The 22,849-nt window shown below is 45.6% G+C and overlaps 1 protein-coding gene across 1 annotated transcript; it reads left to right on the top strand.

Moving 5' to 3' along the window:
* The first annotated feature begins 292 nt into the window (after nucleotides 1–292).
* LOC116409448 (cell wall protein RBR3-like) lies at nucleotides 293–21,298 on the top strand. Its single transcript, XM_031898106.1, has 2 exons — nucleotides 293–634; nucleotides 18,948–21,298. The coding sequence occupies exons 1-2, from the start codon at nucleotides 547–549 to the stop codon at nucleotides 21,296–21,298; spliced, it is 2,439 nt and encodes an 812-aa protein (XP_031753966.1). The 5' UTR covers nucleotides 293–546.
* Nucleotides 21,299–22,849: the final 1,551 nt, after the last annotated feature.

Raw genomic sequence — 22,849 nt, 5'->3', positions numbered from 1 at the left:
AGGTACAAGGGAGGCAATAGAAGGACTTTAGAGGTACAAGGGAGGCAATAGAAGGACTTTAGAGGTACAGGGGGGAAATAGAAGGACTTTAGAGGTACAGGGGGGCAATAGAAGGACTTTAGAGGTACAGGGGAGGCGGAGGGAGACGTGGATCCTGGAGAGAAATATTATTACCAGACCGTAAAAACACTAATCCATTTAACCCGTTCAGTGCCAGAGCGACTGTGTGACAAGCTGCACAGGGATATAAATGGCAGAATCCCGGGCTGAGTTGCTACAGCGCAGCCCCCATTGCTGGGTTTGGCCCATGTGTCAGGGCCAGAATACCAATTCAGCCGTCTCACCCCCTTTCCCCCTCACACTCCGCTTTGTCTCCCTGCGCCTCCCTCTCCGCCGCGCTTCTCCCGCACTTCGCTAGGTGTCGCTGTCTCCCCCCCCCCAGGGACCGGCTGTAGCGGATAGAGGCGAAGAAGCTGCTGCAGCGGCGGCTCGGTGTGTAGGGCCGGCCCGGGGATGCCGCCCTCTCCTTCCCGCTAACCGGGGGCCATGGAGCCGGGGCCGTGCGGGGCCCCAGTCGCCTGGATCCTCCTCATTGTGGGGATCGGACTGCAGATCGGCAGAGCGGCGGGGGAAGGTAGGTGCAGAGCCGGGTAAATGCGGGGGGGGGGGGGGGTAACTAAATACTGGGCACAGGGGAGGGGGGGCAAAAACGCATCCAGGGTAAAACCTGAAGATCAAATATGAATTGCCCCTGGGGTATCTGCAGAGAGAATTGGGTGCTGGGTGTCACCAACCCTAAGGTGCCCATCTAGCTGGTCATGGGGGGGGGGGGGGGCAGGGATACCCCAGGGTGCCCCCTCTGGGGACAGGTGCATTGCTATACATACCCCTGGGGATAAAGGAACAACTATATATGAACCCCCCCTCCCTCCCTTCTTGGGGTAAATTGAGTTCCCTTTGCCCCTGCTTATTGCACCCCCTGATGAATTAATAAGGGTTCCAATCCCTGGCATCTACAGCTTCTCTGTTGCCCCCTAGTGGGGGGGGGGCAGTATTTACAATGCACCCCTATAAGCCCTCCCTACAATGCATGGAGGCTGTTTCCACCACCTTCATCTTATATAGGAGAGATGCTGGGACTTGTAGTTCATGCACAGTAGAAAGGCTCTGCTTTATAGATACCCAGTTGCCCCTAGCATTAACCCTTTAGACCTGTGTGCATTTAAAGAATACCCCCCCAGCAGGGCCAGAACTAGGGGTAATCAGAAGAGGCACCTGCCTAGGGCGCAATGATGGGGGGGGCACCAGGCCTGTCACCTACCACTGGTTCTGGACCCTTTCCCCTGACTTTGCAGGGGGGGGCTGGGGTGTTGGCAGTGGGCGGGCCAAGCCGACCCGGTTGCCTAGGGCACCTAGCCTGGCACTGCCCCCAAGGACTCTACCCCCAGACTGGCCAAGCCAACCCGGTTGCCTAGGGCTCCTGGCCTGGCACTGCCCCCAAGGAGTCTACCCCCAGACTGACCAAGCCAACCCGGTTGCCTAGGGCACCTAGCCTGGCACTGCCCCCAAGGATTCTACCCCCAGACTGACCAAGCCGACCCGGTTGCCTAGGGCACCTAGCCTGGCACTGCCCCCAAGGACTCTACCCCCAGACTGGCCAAGCCAACCCGGTTGCCTAGGGCTCCTGGCCTGGCACTGCCCCCAAGGAGTCTACCCCCAGACTGACCAAGCCAACCCGGTTGCCTAGGGCACCTAGCCTGGCACTGCCCCCAAGGACTCTACCCCCAGACTGGCCAAGCCAACCCGGTTGCCTAGGGCTCCTGGCCTGGCACTGCCCCCAAGGAGTCTACCCCCAGACTGACCAAGCCGACCCGGTTGCCTAGGGCACCTAGCCTGGCACTGCCCCCAAGGAGTCTACCCCCAGACTGGCCAAGCCGACCCGGTTGCCTAGGGCTCCTGGCCTGGCACTGCCCCCAAGGAGTGTACCCCCAGACTGGCCAAGCCGACCCGGTTGCCTAGGGCACCTAGCCTGGCACTGCCCCCAAGGAGTCTACCCCCAGACTGGCCAAGCAGACCCGGTTGCCTAGGGCACCTAGCCTGGCACTGCCCCCAAGGAGTCTACCCCCAGACTGACCAAGCCGACCCGGTTGCCTAGGGCACCTAGCCTGGCACTGCCCCCAAGGAGTCTACCCCCAGACTGACCAAGCCGACCCGGTTGCCTAGGGCACCTAGCCTGGCACTGCCCCCAAGGAGTGTACCCCCAGACTGGCCAAGCCGACCCGGTTGCCTAGGGCACCTAGCCTGGCACTGCCCCCAAGGAGTGTACCCCCAGACTGACCAAGCCGACCCGGTTGCCTAGGGCACCTAGCCTGGCACTGCCCCCAAGGAGTCTACCCCCAGACTGGCCACTTTGAAAGTAGCAAAGACTGCGGATATCGTCTTGTCGATCGGGCGATTTAAAAGGTTTTGATTGGGCGCCGGGAGGTTCTGGCTATACTGTCCAATTGCATGCTGGGTATTGTAGTTTTATGTTAATCCTAGCTGTAGGCTAATTGTTAGATACAAACTACATTACCCAGCATGCATTGGGACAGGCATCCTAAGGGGGGAAAAAAACTGTGGCTAGTTTCCAAACTACAAACCCGCCAAGGCTCCAAAAAATAGCCCAAAACTGTACCTTGGGGGGGTTTGTACTTTGGAAACCCACCTGGGCTTTAAATTAGTAGCCCAATTTGGTGGGAAAACAGCCAACCTGGCAACCCTGGGGTACTGGGGGCAGGGCACATGATGGCAGTGGGGCGCTTCAGAACACTCTCCCCAAGGAGAAAAACATCAACCAGGAGTATAAGGTTATAGTGATTTACTGGGGAGTGTCTACCTGTTGATTTGAGGTTTAGGTTCCCCTTTAAATTAAAAGCAGTCAGTGTGGCCCTTGTAGCCAGATATATATCTGCAATTTGTGCCATGTTCTGGTAACATTAGCCCAAGGGCCTTGGCGCCGAGAGCACTTTCCCTTTAGAAAGAGTGCAGGCTCCTGATTGGCAGGCCCTGCTTGCATTGCTAATTAGAGGGAGGACTTAAGGAACTATGTTCTAGATCACTGTTCTAGAGCAGATTGGATATACCAGGGATGCATAATCACAACTGGAATTAGGGCTAGAAGAAGTACATACCTAGGGCACAACGATGGGGGCGGGGCTCTAGGCACTTACCTCTTCTGTCTGCCTACTTTCTTCGGGGCCCTTCAGCGGCCGGGGTTCTGCCTCGGGCCCCCTTGCTGCACATAAATGACATTATAAATTCATCTATATTTTGATCTGTTCTTTTATTGAAAACCTACAGTGTAGCAGAAGTGATCTGGCTTAATAATAATAAGATATAAGACTATAATTGTTGCACTTTTGCACCCCCTAGTGGTCAGTGATACTCATTGCATCCTTAGATCTCCATTATTCTCAGGCTGGCTGGCCTCAGCATTTCTGTTATAGGGATGTGGGGGGGCTTATGTGTTCCCACCAATACTCTTACTGATACCCTCATTCTGTGCTGTGTGTAAGGGGCAATAAATGAGAGATACCCCCCCCCATGCATTCGAATGGGATGATGGGCTCTTGGGCCTGAGCACAGTTTGGGTTCTTGGGCTCTGTTTGAGCTAAATTTAAAGCACAGAGGGTCATTTTCCTAGTGAAAAAAAGTTGCTAATTTGTATTTATACATATGGGTAGGGGGTGCCATAGTGTTTCCCTTAGACAGTACAGTATGGGGGTACAGCTTATTGTGTGCCCAGAACATTCCTTCTCTGTATATTTGTATTTATACATATGGGTAGGAGGTGCCATAGTGTTTCCCTTAGACAGTACAGTATGGGGGTACAGCTTATTGTGTGCCCAGAACATTCCTTCTCTGTATATTTGTATTTATACATATGGGTAGGAGGTGCCATAGTGTTTCCCTTAGACAGTACAGTATGGGGGTACAGCTTATTGTGTGCCCAGAACATTCCTTCTCTGTATATTTGTATTTATACATATGGGTAGGAGGTGCCATAGTGTTTCCCTTAGACAGTACAGTATGGGGGTAACAGCTTATTGTGTGCCCAGAACATTCCTTCTCTGTATATTTGTATTTATACATATGGGTAGGGGGTGCCATAGTGTTTCCCTTAGACAGTACAGTATGGGGGTACAGCTATTGTGTGCCCAGAACATTCCTTCTCTGTATATTTGTATTATACATATGGGTAGGGGGGTGCCATATGTGTTTCCTTAGACAGTACAGTATTGGGGGTACAGCTTATTGTGTGCCCAGAACATTCCTTCTCTGTATATTTTGTAATTTATACATATGGGTAGGAGGTGCCATAGTGTTTCCCTTAGACAGTACAGTATGGGGGTACAGCTTATTGTGTGCCCAGAACATTCCTTCTCTGTATATTTGTATTTATACATATGGTAGGGGGTGCCATAGTGTTTCCTTAGACAGTACAGTATGGGGAACAGCTTATTGTGTGCCCAGAACATTCCTTCTCTGTATATATGTATTTATTACATATGGTAGGAGGTGCCATAGTGTTTCCCTTAGACAGTACAGTATGGGGGTACAGCTTATTGTGTGCCCAGAACATTCCTTCTCTGTATATTTGTATTTATACATATGGGTAGGAGGTGCCATAGTGTTTCCCTTAGACAGTGCAGTACAGTAGCAGAATGAAAATATGAAGTGTGTCCTTTTTCTGGTAAACCATTGGTGTAGGTGGAGCTTATATATAGGGGTGGGGCTGAAAAAAATCAGCAGGAACTTGGTGAAGGAGGGAACTTGTTTGTTTGGGCAAAGACCTGTCTGTATTGTGTTGGCTCCAGAAAAATTTCAAGCTGTAGAACTGCCTTGTCTGAGTTTTCCAATATGTTTTTGATTTACCAGAAATGTGTGTTTTCGAATGACTGATGTTTAAAGGGGAACTATCATTTACCACTTAAATTATATCCTTATAGTGCCTGGCAAATTGTATCTGTTATATAAAGCCTTTAGCTATTCCCTTTTGTTATATTGGTGCATATCTGTAACCTTGTTATGGGCTAAGGGGGCCCAGCCTGAAGGCCAGTTAGGGGGGGATTTGGGGTGAGTGCTTATTTGTGCCCTGGGTACCCCGGGAACTATAGCGGGGTGACTGTTACCCCAATGTTTCTATATATCTGTAACCTTGTTATGGGCTAAGGGGGCCCAGCCTGAAGGCCAGTTAGGGGGGGATTTGGGGTGAGTGCTTATTTGTGCCCTGGGTACCCCTGGAACTATAGCAGGGTGACTGTTACCCCAATGTTTCTATATATCTGTAACCTTGTTATGGGCTAAGGGGGCCCAGCCTGAAGGCCAGTTAGGGGGGGATTTGGGGTGAGTGCTTATTTGTGCCCTGGGTACCCCTGGAACTATAGCGGGGTGACTGTTACCCCAATGTTTCTATATATCTGTAACCTTGTTATGGGCTAAGGGGGCCCAGCCTGAAGGCCAGTTAGGGGGGGATTTGGGGTGAGTGCTTATTTGTGCCCTGGGTACCCCTGGAACTATAGCAGGGTGACTGTTACCCCAATGTTTCTATATATCTGTAACCTTGTTATGGGCTAAGGGGGCCCAGCCTGAAGGCCAGTTAGGGGGGGATTTGGGGTAAGTGCTTATTTGTGCCCTGGGTACCCCTGGAACTATAGCGGGGTGACTGTTACCCCAATGTTTCTATATATCTGTAACTCAGCTCAGAGAGGGAAGAGAAGCCCAATCCCCGGGGTGCCAGCTCATTACTGAGTATTTACCAACTCACAGTCACTAATTAGTATTCTCTCGCCAGTCACCAGGGATCACGTTCCCAGCATGCCACAGAGGGTGATGTCATGGAGGGTAACTAGGTAACTGCCAAAATAAACTCCCCGCGCCCCTGATAACCAGAGCAAATCTGACCAGACGAGACCAATTTTTTTAACCTGCGGTTGTGATGTTGTTGCTGCTGAGATTCCAGGAAGGGAGACCACCCAGCTCCGTGCAGATAACGGCTCCGTGTAAACGGGAATAAATCATCTGCATTCTGCTCATTAGGCTCATTAGCGCCCCCTGCTGGATCTGGCAGCCTCTTTGGAGATCTCCCAAAGTGTATTAAGAGAATGGAGGTCTTCTGGTGGCATATTTGAGACCCACGCAGGTCTCCCTATGCTGTAGAGCTTTGCACTCTTCTACATTAGGGAGACCTGCGTGACATTACCCTGCCATAACGGTACCCAGGGAAATATTGCATTGTTGGTAAAAACTTTGCACAGAAATGTGACGCTAAAGGGTAACTAAACGCAGAGTGATCACAGAGAGAGTTAAAAATCCCTCTCATTGGTTGAAAGGAATGGCACAAATGGCAGATATCCTAGGGGCTCCTCTCCCAAGTGCATGCTGGGATTGCTGGCCGTGCCTGTTGTTTCAGGAGATGGTTCGAATTAGACAGCGGGGTGACCTTACTTCCTGCGCTCATTCATGAAAGATTAAGAAATGCCGGGACTCCAGCCAGCGGCTGCTCCATAAGCACAGACGTAATACGCTCGGCCGACATCAGAAACAACAGAATTAAAAGCTTGCCTCCCCCCCCCCCCCCGGGCCAAAAAAAGAAAAAGACTCTCCAGACATCATCATTTCACCCTAAATTACTCACTGATGCATCTTACTTTTAGTAGCACGGTCTCTTGCAGTACCTTGTCTCACCTGTTTTGCTAAGTTCCAATGCTTTTACCATAGATTGCAGTAGAACAGCGCCCCCCACCAGACCCAGGTTTTGGCAGCTGGAATTTAATAATTACCTGACTTGCAATGGAAACAGTAGAAATTCAATGGGGGAGTTGCCATCACCCATTTAATTTGATTAAATTGATTGTTCAAATGGTGGTCCCATTTTTTTTTTACTATAATCAGCCTAGTGTGTAATTTATCAGCTGTGAATGGGGGCGACGACACAGTCCCCTCAATGAGCCTCTGGATAAATCCATGTCTGTTTTTTTTTTTTATAAGAAATTACGCTGCTAAGGACTCTTACACAGGGGTGTTTGTTAGTGCATTCCTGCGCAAAGGAGTCTTAAAGCTGACCCCCCCCAGTCTATAGGGACTGTATCTGTAGGAGCAAATGTAAAAACTCCCATAGACTCCATTCTAATCAAATAATTCACATTTTTAAAAATGGTTTCCTTTTTCTCTGTAATAATAAAACAGTACCTGTAATTGATCCCAACTAAGATATAATTACCCCTTATTGGGGCAGAACAGCCCTATTGGGTTTATTTAATGGTTAAATGATTCCCTTTTCTCTGTAATAATAAAACAGTACCTGTACTTGATCCCAACTAAGATATAATTACCCCTTATTGGGGCAGAACAGCCCTATTGGGTTTATTTCATGGTTAAATGATTCCCTTTTCTCTGTAATAATAAAACAGTACCTGTACTTGATCCCAACTAAGATATAATTACCCCTTATTGGGGCAGAACAGCCCTATTGGGTTTATTTAATGGTTAAATGATTCCCTTTTCTCTGTAATAATAAAACAGTACCTGTACTTGATCCCAACTAAGATATAATTACCCCTTATTGGGGGCAGAACAGCCCTATTGGGTTTATTTAATGGTTAAATGATTCCCTTTTCTCTGTAATAATAAAACAGTACCTGTACTTGATCCCAACTAAGATATAATTACCCCTTATTGGGGGCAGAACAGCCCTATTGGGTTTATTTCATGGTTAAATGATTCCCTTTTCTCTGTAATAATAAAACAGTACCTGTACTTGATCCCAACTAAGATATAATTACCCCTTATTGGGGGCAGAACAGCCCTATTGGGTTTATTTCATGGTTAAATGATTCCCTTTTCTCTGTAATAATAAAACAGTACCTGTACTTGATCCCAACTAAGATATAATTACCCCTTATTGGGGGCAGAACAGCCCTATTGGGTTTATTTAATGGTTAAATGATTCCCTTTTCTCTGTAATAATAAAACAGTACCTGTACTTGATCCCAACTAAGATATAATTACCCCTTATTGGGGCAGAACAGCCCTATTGGGTTTATTTAATGGTTAAATGATTCCCTTTTCTCTGTAATAATAAAACAGTACCTGTACTTGATCCCAACTAAGATATAATTACCCCTTATTGGGGCAGAACAGCCCTATTGGGTTTATTTAATGTACCTGTACATTAATTGGAGTGGGTAACTAGCCAGTAATACCATTGTGACATCAACAGCCTCCAAACACAGGTTGAATACAACCATAAGCTGTACATAATGCCTTTAATGAATGAAACCGCTGGAACCTTTCCATCTCCCACCGAAAAACGGGTGAAGGATCTGCAACAAAGAAAGCAGCTGTGCCTTTGCAGGGACATTTGGGCCCGATGGGACACCGTAGCTTAATCCGTCTGGAGGTTGAGGCTGTGCCGGGGAGCCTCGGCCACATTTGTCGCTCTAAAATAACAAATTTTCTAACAGCTGCGCAAAAATGAAACCCACTCGCATTTATTTCCGTCCCTGTCTGAGAATGTTGTATGCTCTGTGGAATCCATTGGGGGCATTCTTGATGGGGAGTTTTGACCCCCCAAAACATGAGACTAATTCCAGCGGGGTGCAAATATATATATATAGCTGCACATGTTACTGCCTGCTTCAGTATTGTGTCTGACAGTTGTGGACCCTATAATAATAACTTTTAGATTGTAAGCTCTGTTGAGCAAGACCTTCTCTACCCCTTTTATCAGTCAATATTTGTATGTAATCTCGGCTCTGGGCTCCTCTCAAGCCGTGGGCACTCAGAGGAATTCTGTAGCAAATGTAACCTCCACCAAGTACCCCTTGTCATTAGTTTCCTTCTTCTCTTTTTTTAACGGGGTTAATTTTATCTCCTGGGGGAAAGAGTACTTAAGAGGTTAAATTTTGCAACCTATAGAACAAAATTAATTCAGTGCCTGTCCGCATTCTCCACCAAGTACCCCTTGTCATTAATTTCCTCCTTCTCTTCTTTTAACGGGGTTAATTTTATCTCCTGGGGGAAAGAGTAACAACTAAACATGGGCCCAGGTGCCAGATTTGCGGCACTTAAGGGGTTAATTATTGCAACCTATAGAACAAAATTAATTCAATGCTAGCCTAAAGCAGTGTATTGTTCAGGGGGTTAAGGCTGATCTTGCCCATTTCTAATATAGCAGCTATATGGGGCCTCCTTTCGCAGAGCCACCCTTCCTCTTGTCTTTACTGAGTATTTTTGTTTGATATGGATACTGAATATACCAACCGGGGCCCTGTCCGCATTCTCCACCAAGTACCCCTTGTCATTAATTTCCTCCTTCTCTTCTTTTAACGGGGTTAATTTTATCTCCTGGGGGAAAGAGTAACAACTAAACATGGGCCCAGCTGCCAGATTTGCGACACTTAAGGGGTTAATTAATGCAACCTATAGAACAAAATGAATTCAGCGCTAGCCTAAAGGAATGTATTGTTCAGGGGGTTAAGACTGATCTTGCCCATTTCTAATATAGTTTTGGAGCCCCCTTCGCAGAGCCACCCTTCCTCTTGTCTTTACAGAATGTTTGTTTGATATGGATACTGAATATACCAACCAGGGACATGTCCGCATTCTCCACCAAGTACCGCTTGTCATTAGTTTCCTTCTCTTCTTGTGACTGCCGGGGTTAATTTTATCTCCTGGGGGAAAGAGTAACAACTAAACATGGTCCCAGGTGCCAGATTTGCGGCACTTAAGAGGTTAAATATTGCAACCTATAGAACAAAATGAATTCAGCTCTAGCCTAAAGCAGTGTATTGTTCAGGGGGTTAAGACTGATCTTGCTGCCCATTTCTAATATAGTTTTGGAGCCCCCTTCACAGAGCCACCCTTCCTCTTGTCTTTACAGAATGTGTTTGTTTGATATGGATACTGAATATACCAACCAGGGTTCTGTCCGCATTCTCCACCAAGTACCGCTTGGCATTAGTTTCCTTCTCTTCTTGTGACTGCCGGGGTTAATTTTATCTCCTGGGGGAAAGAGTAACAACTAAACATGGGCCCAGCTGCCAGATTTGCGGCACTTAAGGGGTTAAATATTGCAACCTATAGAACAAAATGAATTCAATGCTAGCCTAAAGCAGTGTATTGTTCAGGGGGTTAAGGCTGATCTTGCCCATTTCTAATATAGCAGCTATATGGGGCCTCCTTTCGCAGAGCCACCCTTTCTCTTGTCTTTACAGAGTATTTTTGTTTGATATGGATACTGAATATACCAACCAGGGCTCTGTCCGCATTCTCCACCAAGTACCGCTTGTCATTAGTTTCCTTCTTCTCTTCTTTTAACTGGGTTAATTTTATCTCCTGGGGGAAAGAGTAACAACTAAACATGGGCCCAGCTGCCAGATTTGCGGCATTTAAGGGGTTAATTATTGCAACCTATAGGGCAAAATGAATTCAGCGCTAGCCTAAAGCAGTGTATTGTTCAGGGGGTTAAGACTGATCTTGCTGCCCATTTCTAATATAGTTTTGGAACCCCCTTCGCAGAGCCACCCTTCCTCTTGTCTTTACAGAATGTGTTTGTTTGATATGGATACTGAATATACCAACCAGGGTTCTGTCCGCATTCTCCACCAAGTACCGCTTGTCATTAGTTTCCCTCTTCTCTTCTTTTATCGGGGTTAATTTTAACTCCTGGGGGAAAGAGTAACAACTAAACATGGGCCCAGGTGCCAGATTTGCGGCACTTAAGGGGTTAATTATTGCAACCTATAGGACAAAATGAATTCAGCGCTAGCCTAAAGGAATGTATTGTTCAGGGGGTTAAGACTGATCTTGCTGCCCATTTCTAATATAGTTTTGGAACCCCCTTCACAGAGCCACCCTTCCTCTTGTCTTTACAGAATGTGTTTGTTTGATATGGATACTGAATATACCAACCAGGGTTCTGTCCGCATTCTCCACCAAGTACCGCTTGGCATTAGTTTCCTTCTCTTCTTGTGACTGCCAGGGTTAATTTTATCTCCTGGGGGAAAGAGTAACAACTAAACATGGGCCCAGGTGCCAGATTTGCGGCATTTAAGGGGTTAATTATTGCAACCTATAGAACAAAATGAATTCAGCGCTAGCCTAAAGGAATGTATTGTTCAGGGGGTTAAGGCTGATCTTGCCCATTTCTAATATAGCAGCTATATGGGGCCTCCTTTCGCAGAGCCACCCTTTCTCTTGTCTTTACAGAGTATTTTTGTTTGATATGGATACTGAATATACCAACCAGGGCTCTGTCCGCATTCTCCACCAAGTACCGCTTGTCATTAGTTTCCCTCTTCTCTTCTTGTGACTGCCGGGGTTAATTTTATCTCCTGGGGGAAAGAGTAACAACTAAACATGGTCCCAGGTGCCAGATTTGCGGCACTTAAGGGGTTAAATATTGCAACCTATAGAACAAAATGAATTCAATGCTAGCCTAAAGCAGTGTATTGTTCAGGGGGTTAAGGCTGATCTTGCCCATTTCTAATATAGCAGCTATATGGGGCCTCCTTTCGCAGAGCCACCCTTCCTCTTGTCTTTACAGAATGTGTTTGTTTGATATGGATACTGAATATACCAACCGGGGCCCTGTCCGCATTCTCCACCAACTAACACTTGTCATTAGTTTCCTTCTTCTTTTAACTGCCAGGATTAATTTTATCTCCTGGGGGGAAAACTAAACATGGGCCCAGGAGCCAGATTTGCAACTTGGCCCCCCCACTCTGCTATGCACCATCCATTAACCCCTTAATGCAGCTGGGTTGCTAGAATATCCTCATAAGTAACAACTCACAATATCCATATATAGCTCAACCTTCTGACATGACGTGAGGGTCCCAGTTCTGTCTTTTTCTCTGCTCTGTGGCTTTTCAGATAAACCTGAACTGACTTGGAGGTGCATTTTCTTATGAATAGCTTCCATGCCACGCGTGACTGGGCCGATCTTTTTTTCCTCTATGCTGCCTGCCTAGAAGGCATCTCAAGACTCGGCTCTTCAGAGTAATCAGCCCAGACTCCATTACAAGTGCACAAAAATCCCTTGAGAACCATACCTATAGATTTCTGGGCAGTTCTGGCTGCTGATATTACCCTGTAATCAAACATCAGACGGAAGGTTATGGCATTGTTTATATGTTTAAAGGGGAACTAAACCCTGCTGCACTGTGCGGCTCAACCAAACTTTATTTAGTTGTTGCTGGACTACAAATCCCAGAATAATGTAACATATAATGAAGGGAGCTGTAGTCCAGCAACATCAGGGTTGTATTCTTAAAGCAATATTGCCCAATAAAACTGTCCCCCATTAAAATGCAAGAAACCCCCCAATGAGAATCCCAGCTGATGTGAGTAAATCCGGCTCCCTGTTCTCTGTTCCTGCAATTGGAGTTGGGAGCAATAAGCACAGTTTCCCAGCACTGAACAAGTCTGTCCCTTTATCCCCATGTCTGATTCCTGTGCCATATAATGACGGGAAAAATGCCATCATTATCTCTATATGTAAGGTACCAGCAAGATGGCCGACACAGTGCTGGGAATCAGCATTCTCATTGGTCACTTCTCTTGCATTTATAATGAGATTTTTAGTCAGTAGAATTCTCATTGGTGAATTTTATGGCATCTATACATTTTTTGGTAACATCTATGGATAACTCGGGGGGCTCAGTTGGACAGTATTGCAGTTGGGCTTACTTTCCCTTTAAAATAAGTAGCCCAAATCAATTACAAATGCATAAAAATGCTCCAATGAGAGTCGTGCCTACAGGCACCAATCATGTTGCTCTTTTTTTTAGCATAGGGCTATTTCTGGGCAGTTCTGGCTGCTGCAATTACCCTGTGATCAGACATCAGAAGGGAGGATATAGCACTGTTTATATGTTTAAAGGGGAACTAAATGCCATAAAGCTGTCCCACTCTTCATTGTAGATAGAGAGAGAATTCGTAAAAAAGAAAAAAAAAACGTAGAATCTCTGGCCTTTTTGTCAGAGATTCCGTCAGAGCGAATCAATTCACAAAGCCAGGCAGAATGCAGCGTGGGTAATTACTTCTGAGATTCCGTCGGAGGGAATCAACTCGTTAGCCGCTGATGCCCATACGTTCACCTGCTTTAGGGGAAAGAACAGGGTTACGTAGTTGTTACCATGAAGATTGTATATGGGAATCAGACTGAATAAAACATAGCAAGTCAGTGTTAGCAAAGATGGCCACCATATTCCCCTTATACATAGGGGTACTCCTGTACATAGGGGTCCTCCTGCTGGGGCTAAATGCTGGCAGCAATGTAGCCCTTCCATCCATCTGTATCCAGCTGTCTGTCTTTGGGGTATTTAGGGTTGTCACGTGGCAAGTGTGTGCGGCTTGTAGTCTAGGATAAACCATAGGGAATCCTGATTGGAGGATCCTTTTGCATATTAAATGAGAAATGAAATGAAAGGAGTACAAAGCAATAAATGCAATTGATAGCAGGATGGAGTTGTAGTAATAAACAGATGTGAGTATTATTGCTCGTTAGGCACATATAGACGTTGCCATGGCGCTATGGTAATTGGGCCGGGGGGGGGGCAGTGATTAAGTGAGGCGCTTCCACCACGCCGAGACCCCCAGTACAATAGAGCTGACAGGTGCAGAAAGATAGGAATTGGTCTCTACGGGCAGAATAGGAATGGAATTACTCAGCTTCTCTCTATCTCTTATCCCCCCCCCCCTCCATTTTGGCCAGTTCTGCTGAAATGTTAACCCAGTGATTCCCAATCAGTAGCTCGGGGGCAACGTGTACACCACCCCATTTTGATGTTTCCCCCAGTGGCCTCAAAGTAGGTGCCCATTTTTACATTTATGGCTCGTTTGGAAGCAGAGAGATACAGTTTTACTCCAAGCAAGGCTAAGGGTGAAGACACACTGAGCTACTAGTAGCAGCTACTTTTTCATGGCTACTAAACATCATAAAAGCCCCTGCCATAGACAGTACTGAGAATTGCCTCTGCTAAAACACACGTAGAGACAATTATCAGTAAATGATCAGCATTGTCTATATTAGAAGCTACTACAAGTAGCTGCTACTAAGTAGCTCCGTGTGTCTTCACCCTAACAGTCCACATGGGGCTTCCAAATAGCCAATCACAGCCTTTCTTTGGCCTCCCCAAAGAACATCTTTTTAAATTTGAGTGTGGCTCACGAGTAAGAAAGGTTGGGGATCCCCGTGTTAACCCTTTCACCACTGTGTCTACTTAAGGGGGTTTTTACTGTAAGAAAATGCCGAGTGTGTCAAGTGGAAAAATTCGAGATGTTCCAGGCGATTCTGCCTGATACCCCAGTGCCCCCTCCGATATGTTTAGGTTTAACCATTGGGCAGGTTTGAAAATGGTGTTGGTCGTTCCAGAACAATACAAAGGTGGGACAGTGTAAAGGCCTTCGTAGGGTATATATACTTTTGGCCCGTGTATGGATACTAGGGGGCATGCATGGGGGGGGGGGAGAGGTAGCCAGCTGGGTTGCCTAGTGTGCCCCAGCTTGTGTGCAATAGCCCTATAACTATGCATTGTCTATATCAGCACTGTCCAACTTATTACATGTAGTGGGCTGATTATTTATAATGTCTATGGAGCTTTTAAGCAGACTGAGGGCCATAAAAATCCTTTTTGGGGGGTGGGGGGCACATCTAGCCTGTGGGTTTCCAGCTGGACACCCTTGATCATATTTAACTGCCCCTGCCATTTTCCGTTCCCCTGAATGGGACTGGTACTGGTGCTTCAGTCCAAAGAAGCTTAGCCCCCCCCCCCCACATTTTCAGCCCCCCTCCCCCCCACATTTTCCCTTTCTTGAGTCAACTCAAACTTGCTGTGTGTCATTCGGTAGTGCATTGCTAACTGCTGACTCATTTTGGAATCAGCCAATGAAAGCAGGGGAAAATCTGTCAAGGACTCACAGCATGGTTGGTTGCAGCTGGAAAAAAAAAAAGTTAGGTTGATGAACTGACAAATAGATTGCTCGCTAGTTTCCCTGCTGACTAGCTTTACGTCTGCCCCATGCATGTATTAAGATAAAGCTTCGCCTTTTGTCCGTGACCCAGAAGTGAATAAGCCGGTAGCCTTCATTTGCTTTCGTCTCCCCGGGTAGAAATATACGCGGCAGCATATTCTATTCTGTCTCCTTAGAGAGAGAGAAATCGGCTTAAGAACAAAATCCTCTCTCTCTCACCTGCCACCTGTCTCTATAAGGGATATTGTTTGTATTGTCCGTGTCCTACACGTGTGGCCCTCCGGCTGCTAATCTGATTAGTGAGTAACGGCTTGTTATTCTGCCTTCTGCTGCATAGCTAAGTAGCCACTTTATGTGAATTGTGTGGCCGCAATATGGCAGCGTTGGCTGTATGTGCAGTATAACAGTATACTGTACTTACAGCCAACTGGGCTGCCATTGCCCTCCTCAGTCATAATGTTACTGGCCAAGCTTAGGGAGATTCAGAACCTCTGGGGAGGACAGACAGGAGGATAGGCTTCTGGCACCTGATTTCATGGGACACTAATCCCAAACCATAATGCTGTCCCACTGCGCCCCCTAGTTCTCTATAGAAGTTGATGAAAAATGAAATTACACATGCAAAACAATTCACCAATGAGAATTTTACTGACCAAAAACTTAATTAAAGATGCTAGAGAATTGATCAATGAGATTGTTAAGTCTCTCCACCATGTCAGGCATCTTCCTGTTGTCTTATAAATACAGCACCAATTTCATGTATAATGCCCCAGAACCCACAGCAGGATAAATACAGTGCCAATTCCATGTATAATGCCCCAGAACCCACAGCAGGATAAATACAGTGCCAATTCCATGTATAATACCCCAGAACCCACAGCAGGATAAATACAGTGCCAATTCCATGTATAATACCCCAGAACCCACAGCAGGATAAATACAGGGCCAATTCCATGTATAATACCCCAGAACACATGGCAGATAAATACAGTGCCAATTCCATGTATAATACCCCAGAACCCACAGCAGGATAAATACAGGGCCAATTCCATGTATAATACCCCAGAACCCACAGCAGGATAAATACAGTGCCAATTCCATGTATAATACCCCAGAACCCACAGCAGGATAAATACAGCGCCAATTCCATGTATAATACCCCAGAACACATGGCAGATAAATACAGTGCCAATTCCATGTATAATACCCCAGAACACATGGCAGATAAATACAGTGCCAATTCCATGTATAATACCCCAGAACCCACAGAGGATAAATACAGTGCCAATTCCATGTATAATACCCCAGAACACATGGCAGATAAATACAGTGCCAATTCCATGTATAATACCCCAGAACCCACAGCAGGATAAATACAGGGCCAATTCCATGTATAATACCCCAGAACACATGGCAGATAAATACAGTGCCAATTCCATGTATAATACCCCAGAACACATGGCAGATAAATACAGTGCCAATTCCATGTATAATACCCCAGAACCCACAGAGGATAAATACAGTGCCAATTCCATGTATAATACCCCAGAACCCACAGCAGGATAAATACAGGGCCAATTCCATGTATAATACCCCAGAACCCACAGCAGGATAAATACAGTGCCAATTCCATGTATAATACCCCAGAACCCACAGCAGGATAAATACAGTGCCAATTCCATATATAATACCCCAGAACCCACAGCAGGATAAATACAGTGCCAATTCCATGTATAATACCCCAGAACCCACAGCAGGATAAATACAGTGCCAATTCCATGTATAATACCCCAGAACCCACAGCAGGATAAATACAGTGCCAATTCCATGTATAATACCCCAGAACCCACAGCAGGATAAATACAGTGGCAATTCCATGTATAATACCCCAGAACCCACAGCGGGATAAATACAGTGCCAATTCCATGTATAATACCCCAGAACCCACAGCAGGATAAATACAGTGGCAATTCCATGTATAATACCCCAGAACACATGTCAGATAAATACAGTTCCATGTTTAATACCCCAGATCTCTGCTGTGTGTTTGTAGGATATTCATTGGTGTTGGGTGAAGGAAGTTTAAACCTCTCCAACCTTTCATTAAAATGTACGGCATTAAACCAAGATTCCGATTGGATAAAAAAAGGCTTTTTGGCATCATTGGTGCCTCTTTCTGAGACCTGAGAAGTCCCTAAATATTGCTTTTATCCGTGTGTTGCAGTGTTTGCCACAAATGATAAATGTTTGAGACTCGGGCTCCCAGGAGGAATAACGAGTTACTAGGAGACTGAGCGAGCTGAATTTTAATGAAGCCTTCCCTTTTGTGCGCCACTATCACAGACTCATCAATCAAACCCCGTGTCGTTTACTCCACTGTCCTCTTCCCAGACAACAAAATCCTCTTCTCCCTTTCGCCCACCCGTTCCTATTCCTGATCCCAGACACCGCTCTAGAGCGAGTGCTACCCATTAACTTGTGCTGCTTGGTCAACATATGTTCTAAGGCCTCGGAATGCGTGTTTTATTGGTTTATTTAAAGCGGTATTAGCACCATTCCTCCAGATCCACATTCTGCCTTCCCGCGGGCGCCGAGAATTCCTGGGAAATTCCTAATGCTGTAATTATAACCCAAATCTAGTCTTTTAGACAACAGTGCCACTTTTAATAGACACAGGATAAATACAGTGCCAATTCCATGTATAATACCCCAGAACCCACAGCAGGATAAATACAGTGCCAATTCCATGTATAATACCCCAGAACCCACAGCAGGATAAATACAGTGCCAATTCCATGTATAATACCCCAGAACCCACAGCAGGATAAATACAGTGCCAATTCCATGTATAATACCCCAGAACCCACAGCAGGATAAATACAGGGCCAATTCCATGTATAATACCCCAGAACCCACAGCAGGATAAATACAGTGCCAATTCCATGTATAATACCCCAGAACCCACAGCAGGATAAATACAGTGCCAATTCCATGTATAATACCCCAGAACCCACAGCAGGATAAATACAGTGCCAATTCCATGTATAATACCCCAGAACCCACAGCAGGATAAATACAGGGCCAATTCCATGTATAATACCCCAGAACCCACAGCAGGATAAATACAGGGCCAATTCCATGTAAATTACCCCAGAACACACGGCAGGATAAATACAGTGCCAATTCCATGTTTAATACCCCAGAACCCACAGCAGGATAAATACAGGGCCAGTTCCATGTATAATACCCCAGAACCCACAGCAGGATAAATACAGTGCCAATTCCATGTATAATACCCCAGAACACACAGCAGGATAAATACAGTGCCAATTCCATGTATAATACCCCAGAACCCACAGCAGGATAAATACAGTGCCAATTCCATGTATAATACCCCAGAACCCACAGCAGGATAAATACAGTGCCAATTCCATGTATATTACCCCAGATCACACGGCAGGATATTACTAAAGTAATATCTTGCCACTTAATACTCTTGCTCCTGGTCATGTTTAGGTCTTAAGTACTGTTGAAATGTGTTGGCACTTGCTCAGTTGATCAGTTTCTAGGTATTTGATCTTTTTAGGAATTGTGATCCAGTCAATCACGTTACCCTATTGATTTCCAGTTGCTCGTATATTTAATCACCCGGTGTAAGGGGCAGTGCACTTAGACAGAAGAGAACCCTGTGCTTAATACTTCCTTTGGCCTTGTGTTTAGTATAGGGCTTCCTTTATACCATGACCAGGCACAGTTGAAGGCCCTTATCATAATGTCCTACCTTCCCTTCCCAAGTTGCCCACATTTGCCCCCAGTACAGTATCCGGGGCAGACTTGGTCTATTGAAGTTAATGAGCAGAGTTGTGCAAAATGTAGGTAAATGTTGTTCTTGACTACTTACATTTCCCCCTTTTTTTTTGATACAGACACCAAGTCTTGGGGCCCTTTGCGATTGAATGGAAGCAGCATGTTAGAAGAAACCCAAAACCCATTGAAGACCATAACACCTGATGAACCGTTTCCATTCCCCCCATCATTGGAACCAGTCTCCAGTAGAATCATCATCACCCAGTCTCCGGATCTTTTACAAAACGGGAATTATGCAAACTCCAACACTGATGTTTTGGTGGACCAAGTTTTACAAGACTCAACCTCTAATTTCCAGTTAACCACATCTATGGCCTCCTCTCCTGTATCGTATAATTCAATGGCTGCAGATGAAGCACCTCCGTTGAGTTCTACCATCCTTTATTCTTCAGTCGCCAGGGAAACAGGAGACCTCCCCATAACTCTAGATTCTAGTCTGAACGATCCAGCTTTAGTTTCTCCAGAACACATTGTGGCTACCTCTGCTGGGATTGCCCAAGAAACGTCATCATATGGAGAACATTTATCAGCATCGCCAAGTCTAGAAGAGTGTAGCTCAATTTTTTGGACAGATACCTTGTCTCAGTCTGACATTATTGAAGATACACTTGGGGCCTCTAGTGCAAGGCCACCTACTTCTCTTGATGCCCCAGTTAGCAAACCAACTCAAACCAGCTCAGAGGGTTCCAACTCCCTTACAAATAGGAATGCTTTACAAACTCTATTTTCAGCATCACCAAGTTTAGAAGAGTGTAGCTCAATTTTTTGTAGCTCAATTTTTTGGACAGATACCTTGTCTCAGTCTTCAATTATTGAAGATACACTTGGGGCTTCTAGTGCACGGCCACCTACTTCTCTTGATGCCCCAGTTAGCCAACCAACTCAAACCAGCTCAGAGGATTCCAACTCCCTTACAAGTAGAAATGCTTTACAAACTCTATTTTCAAGAATATGGCTATCAACTGCTCAGACGTCTTTGCCGTCCAATCCCATTAAATCAGGTTTTACGGCCAGTTTTATAGATTTTTCTAGAAGTCCTCTGGAGACAAGTGGAGATGAGAGCTTCACGGTAAGTTCTACTCCCACTTTTACTTTTGCACATGAGACACTGGATCTTATTTTAGATGTTGCTTCATCCAAGCTTGACTCGGAATCAAGGGAACTTTTAGAAACCATATTGATTAAACCATCAGCATTGACTGGAAAAGGCTTTCTGACCAGCATGGTACGAGAAACGGAGGTTTTGGAAGGGTCCAACCATGAAACCTTTGTCAGCGTCTTCCCTTCATGGCCGGTTGTTTCATTATCTTCTTGGCAAGTAGCTTCATTAGATTTCTCAAGTCTTTTAGATACCAGCATCATGGAGACGCCATTGTCCACCCTTCTGCCGTCACTTAGTATGGAACTGGAACCACGTGATTTTTCTGAGCTTGGGAACACAGTGGCCAAGTCAACTTTTATGGACTCAACATTTTATTCCACTGACTTTTTAGAACTGGAATCACCTTCTGCCTCTACATCTAATACCCACGGGACTCTTGCTTCCCTCGACCAATCTGTTTTTGAAACTGTGAACGCAATAAAAGACACGGCATCCACCAATGCTGAATCTGTAATGCATCTTAGTGAAACGCTGTTTCCTCTGGAAGAACCTGAGACTGTTTCTTCTGTGTTTTCTTCTCACTGGACTGTGGTTTCTCTTCTGGAACCAAGCAGCACGTTGCCTTTATTCTCTGAAGAAATTTCTACATCTCTGTTTTCTTTGGAATTTAATGAACGTTCATCGATCTTTTCTCAGGGCTTGTCTGCTGTGATTTCAACACCAGAATTTTCTCTCAGTAGCTCCTTACTGGAATCCAGTTTACTATCGACAGTGGATACTATAGATTTTACACCTTGGCAAACCTCAACTCCTTACTTAGTTGCCTCGCTCACTCCATTTCCCAGCAGTGACTGGGGACAGAACAGTTCCAATGTCTTCTCGGAGTCTTCTGAGCTTTGGGAGGCAACGTCCTCCCTACAGTTGGAGTCTGAGTTTCTGTTTACCTCAAGTTCTACTGGTGCTAACTCCACATTGCTGCCTTCGTCCCCATTTTCTGATGCAGATACTGTGGTGCCGTCAATCTACACTTCCACCGTTGATTATTATGCCAGCAGTGACCTGGCTACAGAAGCTCCTCAGACTTTATTACTTACAACTTCCTTGTTGAGTTCATGGCTGCCCGAGTCTATATTTGTGGAAAATACAGTTGTTACTCCAGAGAGCACTTTGCAGACGCAAGAAATGAGTGTAGCCCCAACAATAAGCTTATGGTCCACCTTAAGTGAACTTTCCAGTCTGTCAGAGAGCTTGTCCACCTTAAGTGAACTTTCCTTAGGTTTCTGTTCTCACAGAGCTTGTCCCACCTAAGTGAATATAAGGCTCTCCACAGCAGTCTTTTTGTGTCAGTGTACCAATGAGCGGTTCAGTCCACCCATTATAGTGGCTGTAACTTTCCAAGCCCTCCACTGTCAGAGAGCTTTGGTGATATGTCCACCTTGAGCCATCCTCATACCACCCCTTACCATAACAACTTGTTGACGCTCTATCAGAGAGCCTAAAACCCCTAGAAAGATGGCCACTAAGATATATGAGTACCCAACCACCACAGCCTGCTAGCAACTATTTAGTGATAAAATTTCCAAGCACTCCGTATGAGCATCATTGCGCAACCACGGAATTCATATCTATGGCGACGACCATCTTGTCTAGATTATCTATTGCCAACCTAATGTTATGCCCCTCAACTCAACAATCAGGTGTAACGATCCATCTCGTCCTTCATCTCTAAGCATTCCCACACTGAGATGATGCTCCATACATACTGAGACTGTACAGTAAACTACCATAAGTGCGAGGTCTACAGTTCACCTTTACTGTATAAGCACACCACTGCGAGAATAAGGCACAAGTCCAGTCTAAAGCAATACGCTGAGTGAGAAACATCCAGTGATAACATTAAACATCCCGCCTACTAAAAATTTGCTTCAATCTGCTTAGCATTCCTAGCAATGCTTAAATTGCCGCCTTCTCCTCACTCTCTAAAATCAGTGATTTATATCAACTATCCAGCACGTTCCTAATGCGATGGTCACCCAACTTTAGATATAGAAACCAGCCATATCTCTCAAGGTATGCCAGCCACCTCTCAATATGGTTTAACCACCTTAAATGTGCTCACCACCTATTATCCTTGATGCCGATGCTCCCTCTACCTTAAAGCATGTCATCCATGGTCCTCCATAAACCCAATCATCCAATAAGCCAGAAAGCTACATTCTGTAAAAGAAATTTGTGACCTCCCAATTCAGTACCTTGCTCGCTTCCATTTCAAGATATATAATGCCCACCCTTAGAGGCACTTTTCTTATTCTGTCCGTGTTGAATCCAAGCACCTAGTTGCCCCTTAAACCCCCCCCATATTGCTCCTCATGCTTCAAGTATCGTTCTTTCCCCAACCCATAGCATGTCTCCTACTTGCACCCACTAGCTTGTATTGCTCCTCTATACTTCATATACCACTTGGTCACTAACACAACTTCCCTAAGAAGAATGCAACCGTCCTCCTGGGCAACAGTCACTGACAGAAGCAACCAAGTACTCAAGCCAATCTACCCTTGGACCTACAAAAATGCTTAATTCAACATTTATAAAACTGGCTAACAGAGCGCCCTTCACATCTCCAGCCTCTTCCTCATCACTATCAGTTCATCTGACCACGGCCAGGCCACCGCTTGTGTGCGATGTCTCTAATCCTGGGTTAACCGTTATCAGGGATCTGCCGAATTAAAGACAGGGTCACCTGAAGTGCAGAGTCAAACTATTATGAGTCTGATCTTAAAATTTAATAGGCAGGGTCAATCCACTGAGAAATGTAATCAGCTGTGTGGAAGAAACCACAATTAAGGTAAACTAGCATGA

The sequence above is a fragment of the Xenopus tropicalis genome, chromosome 3 (assembly GCF_000004195.4).
Source record: "Xenopus tropicalis strain Nigerian chromosome 3, UCB_Xtro_10.0, whole genome shotgun sequence".
NCBI lineage: Eukaryota > Metazoa > Chordata > Amphibia > Anura > Pipidae > Xenopus > Xenopus tropicalis.
Note: the sequence above shows the minus strand (reverse complement) of the source record. Positions and strands in the feature narration are given on the sequence as shown.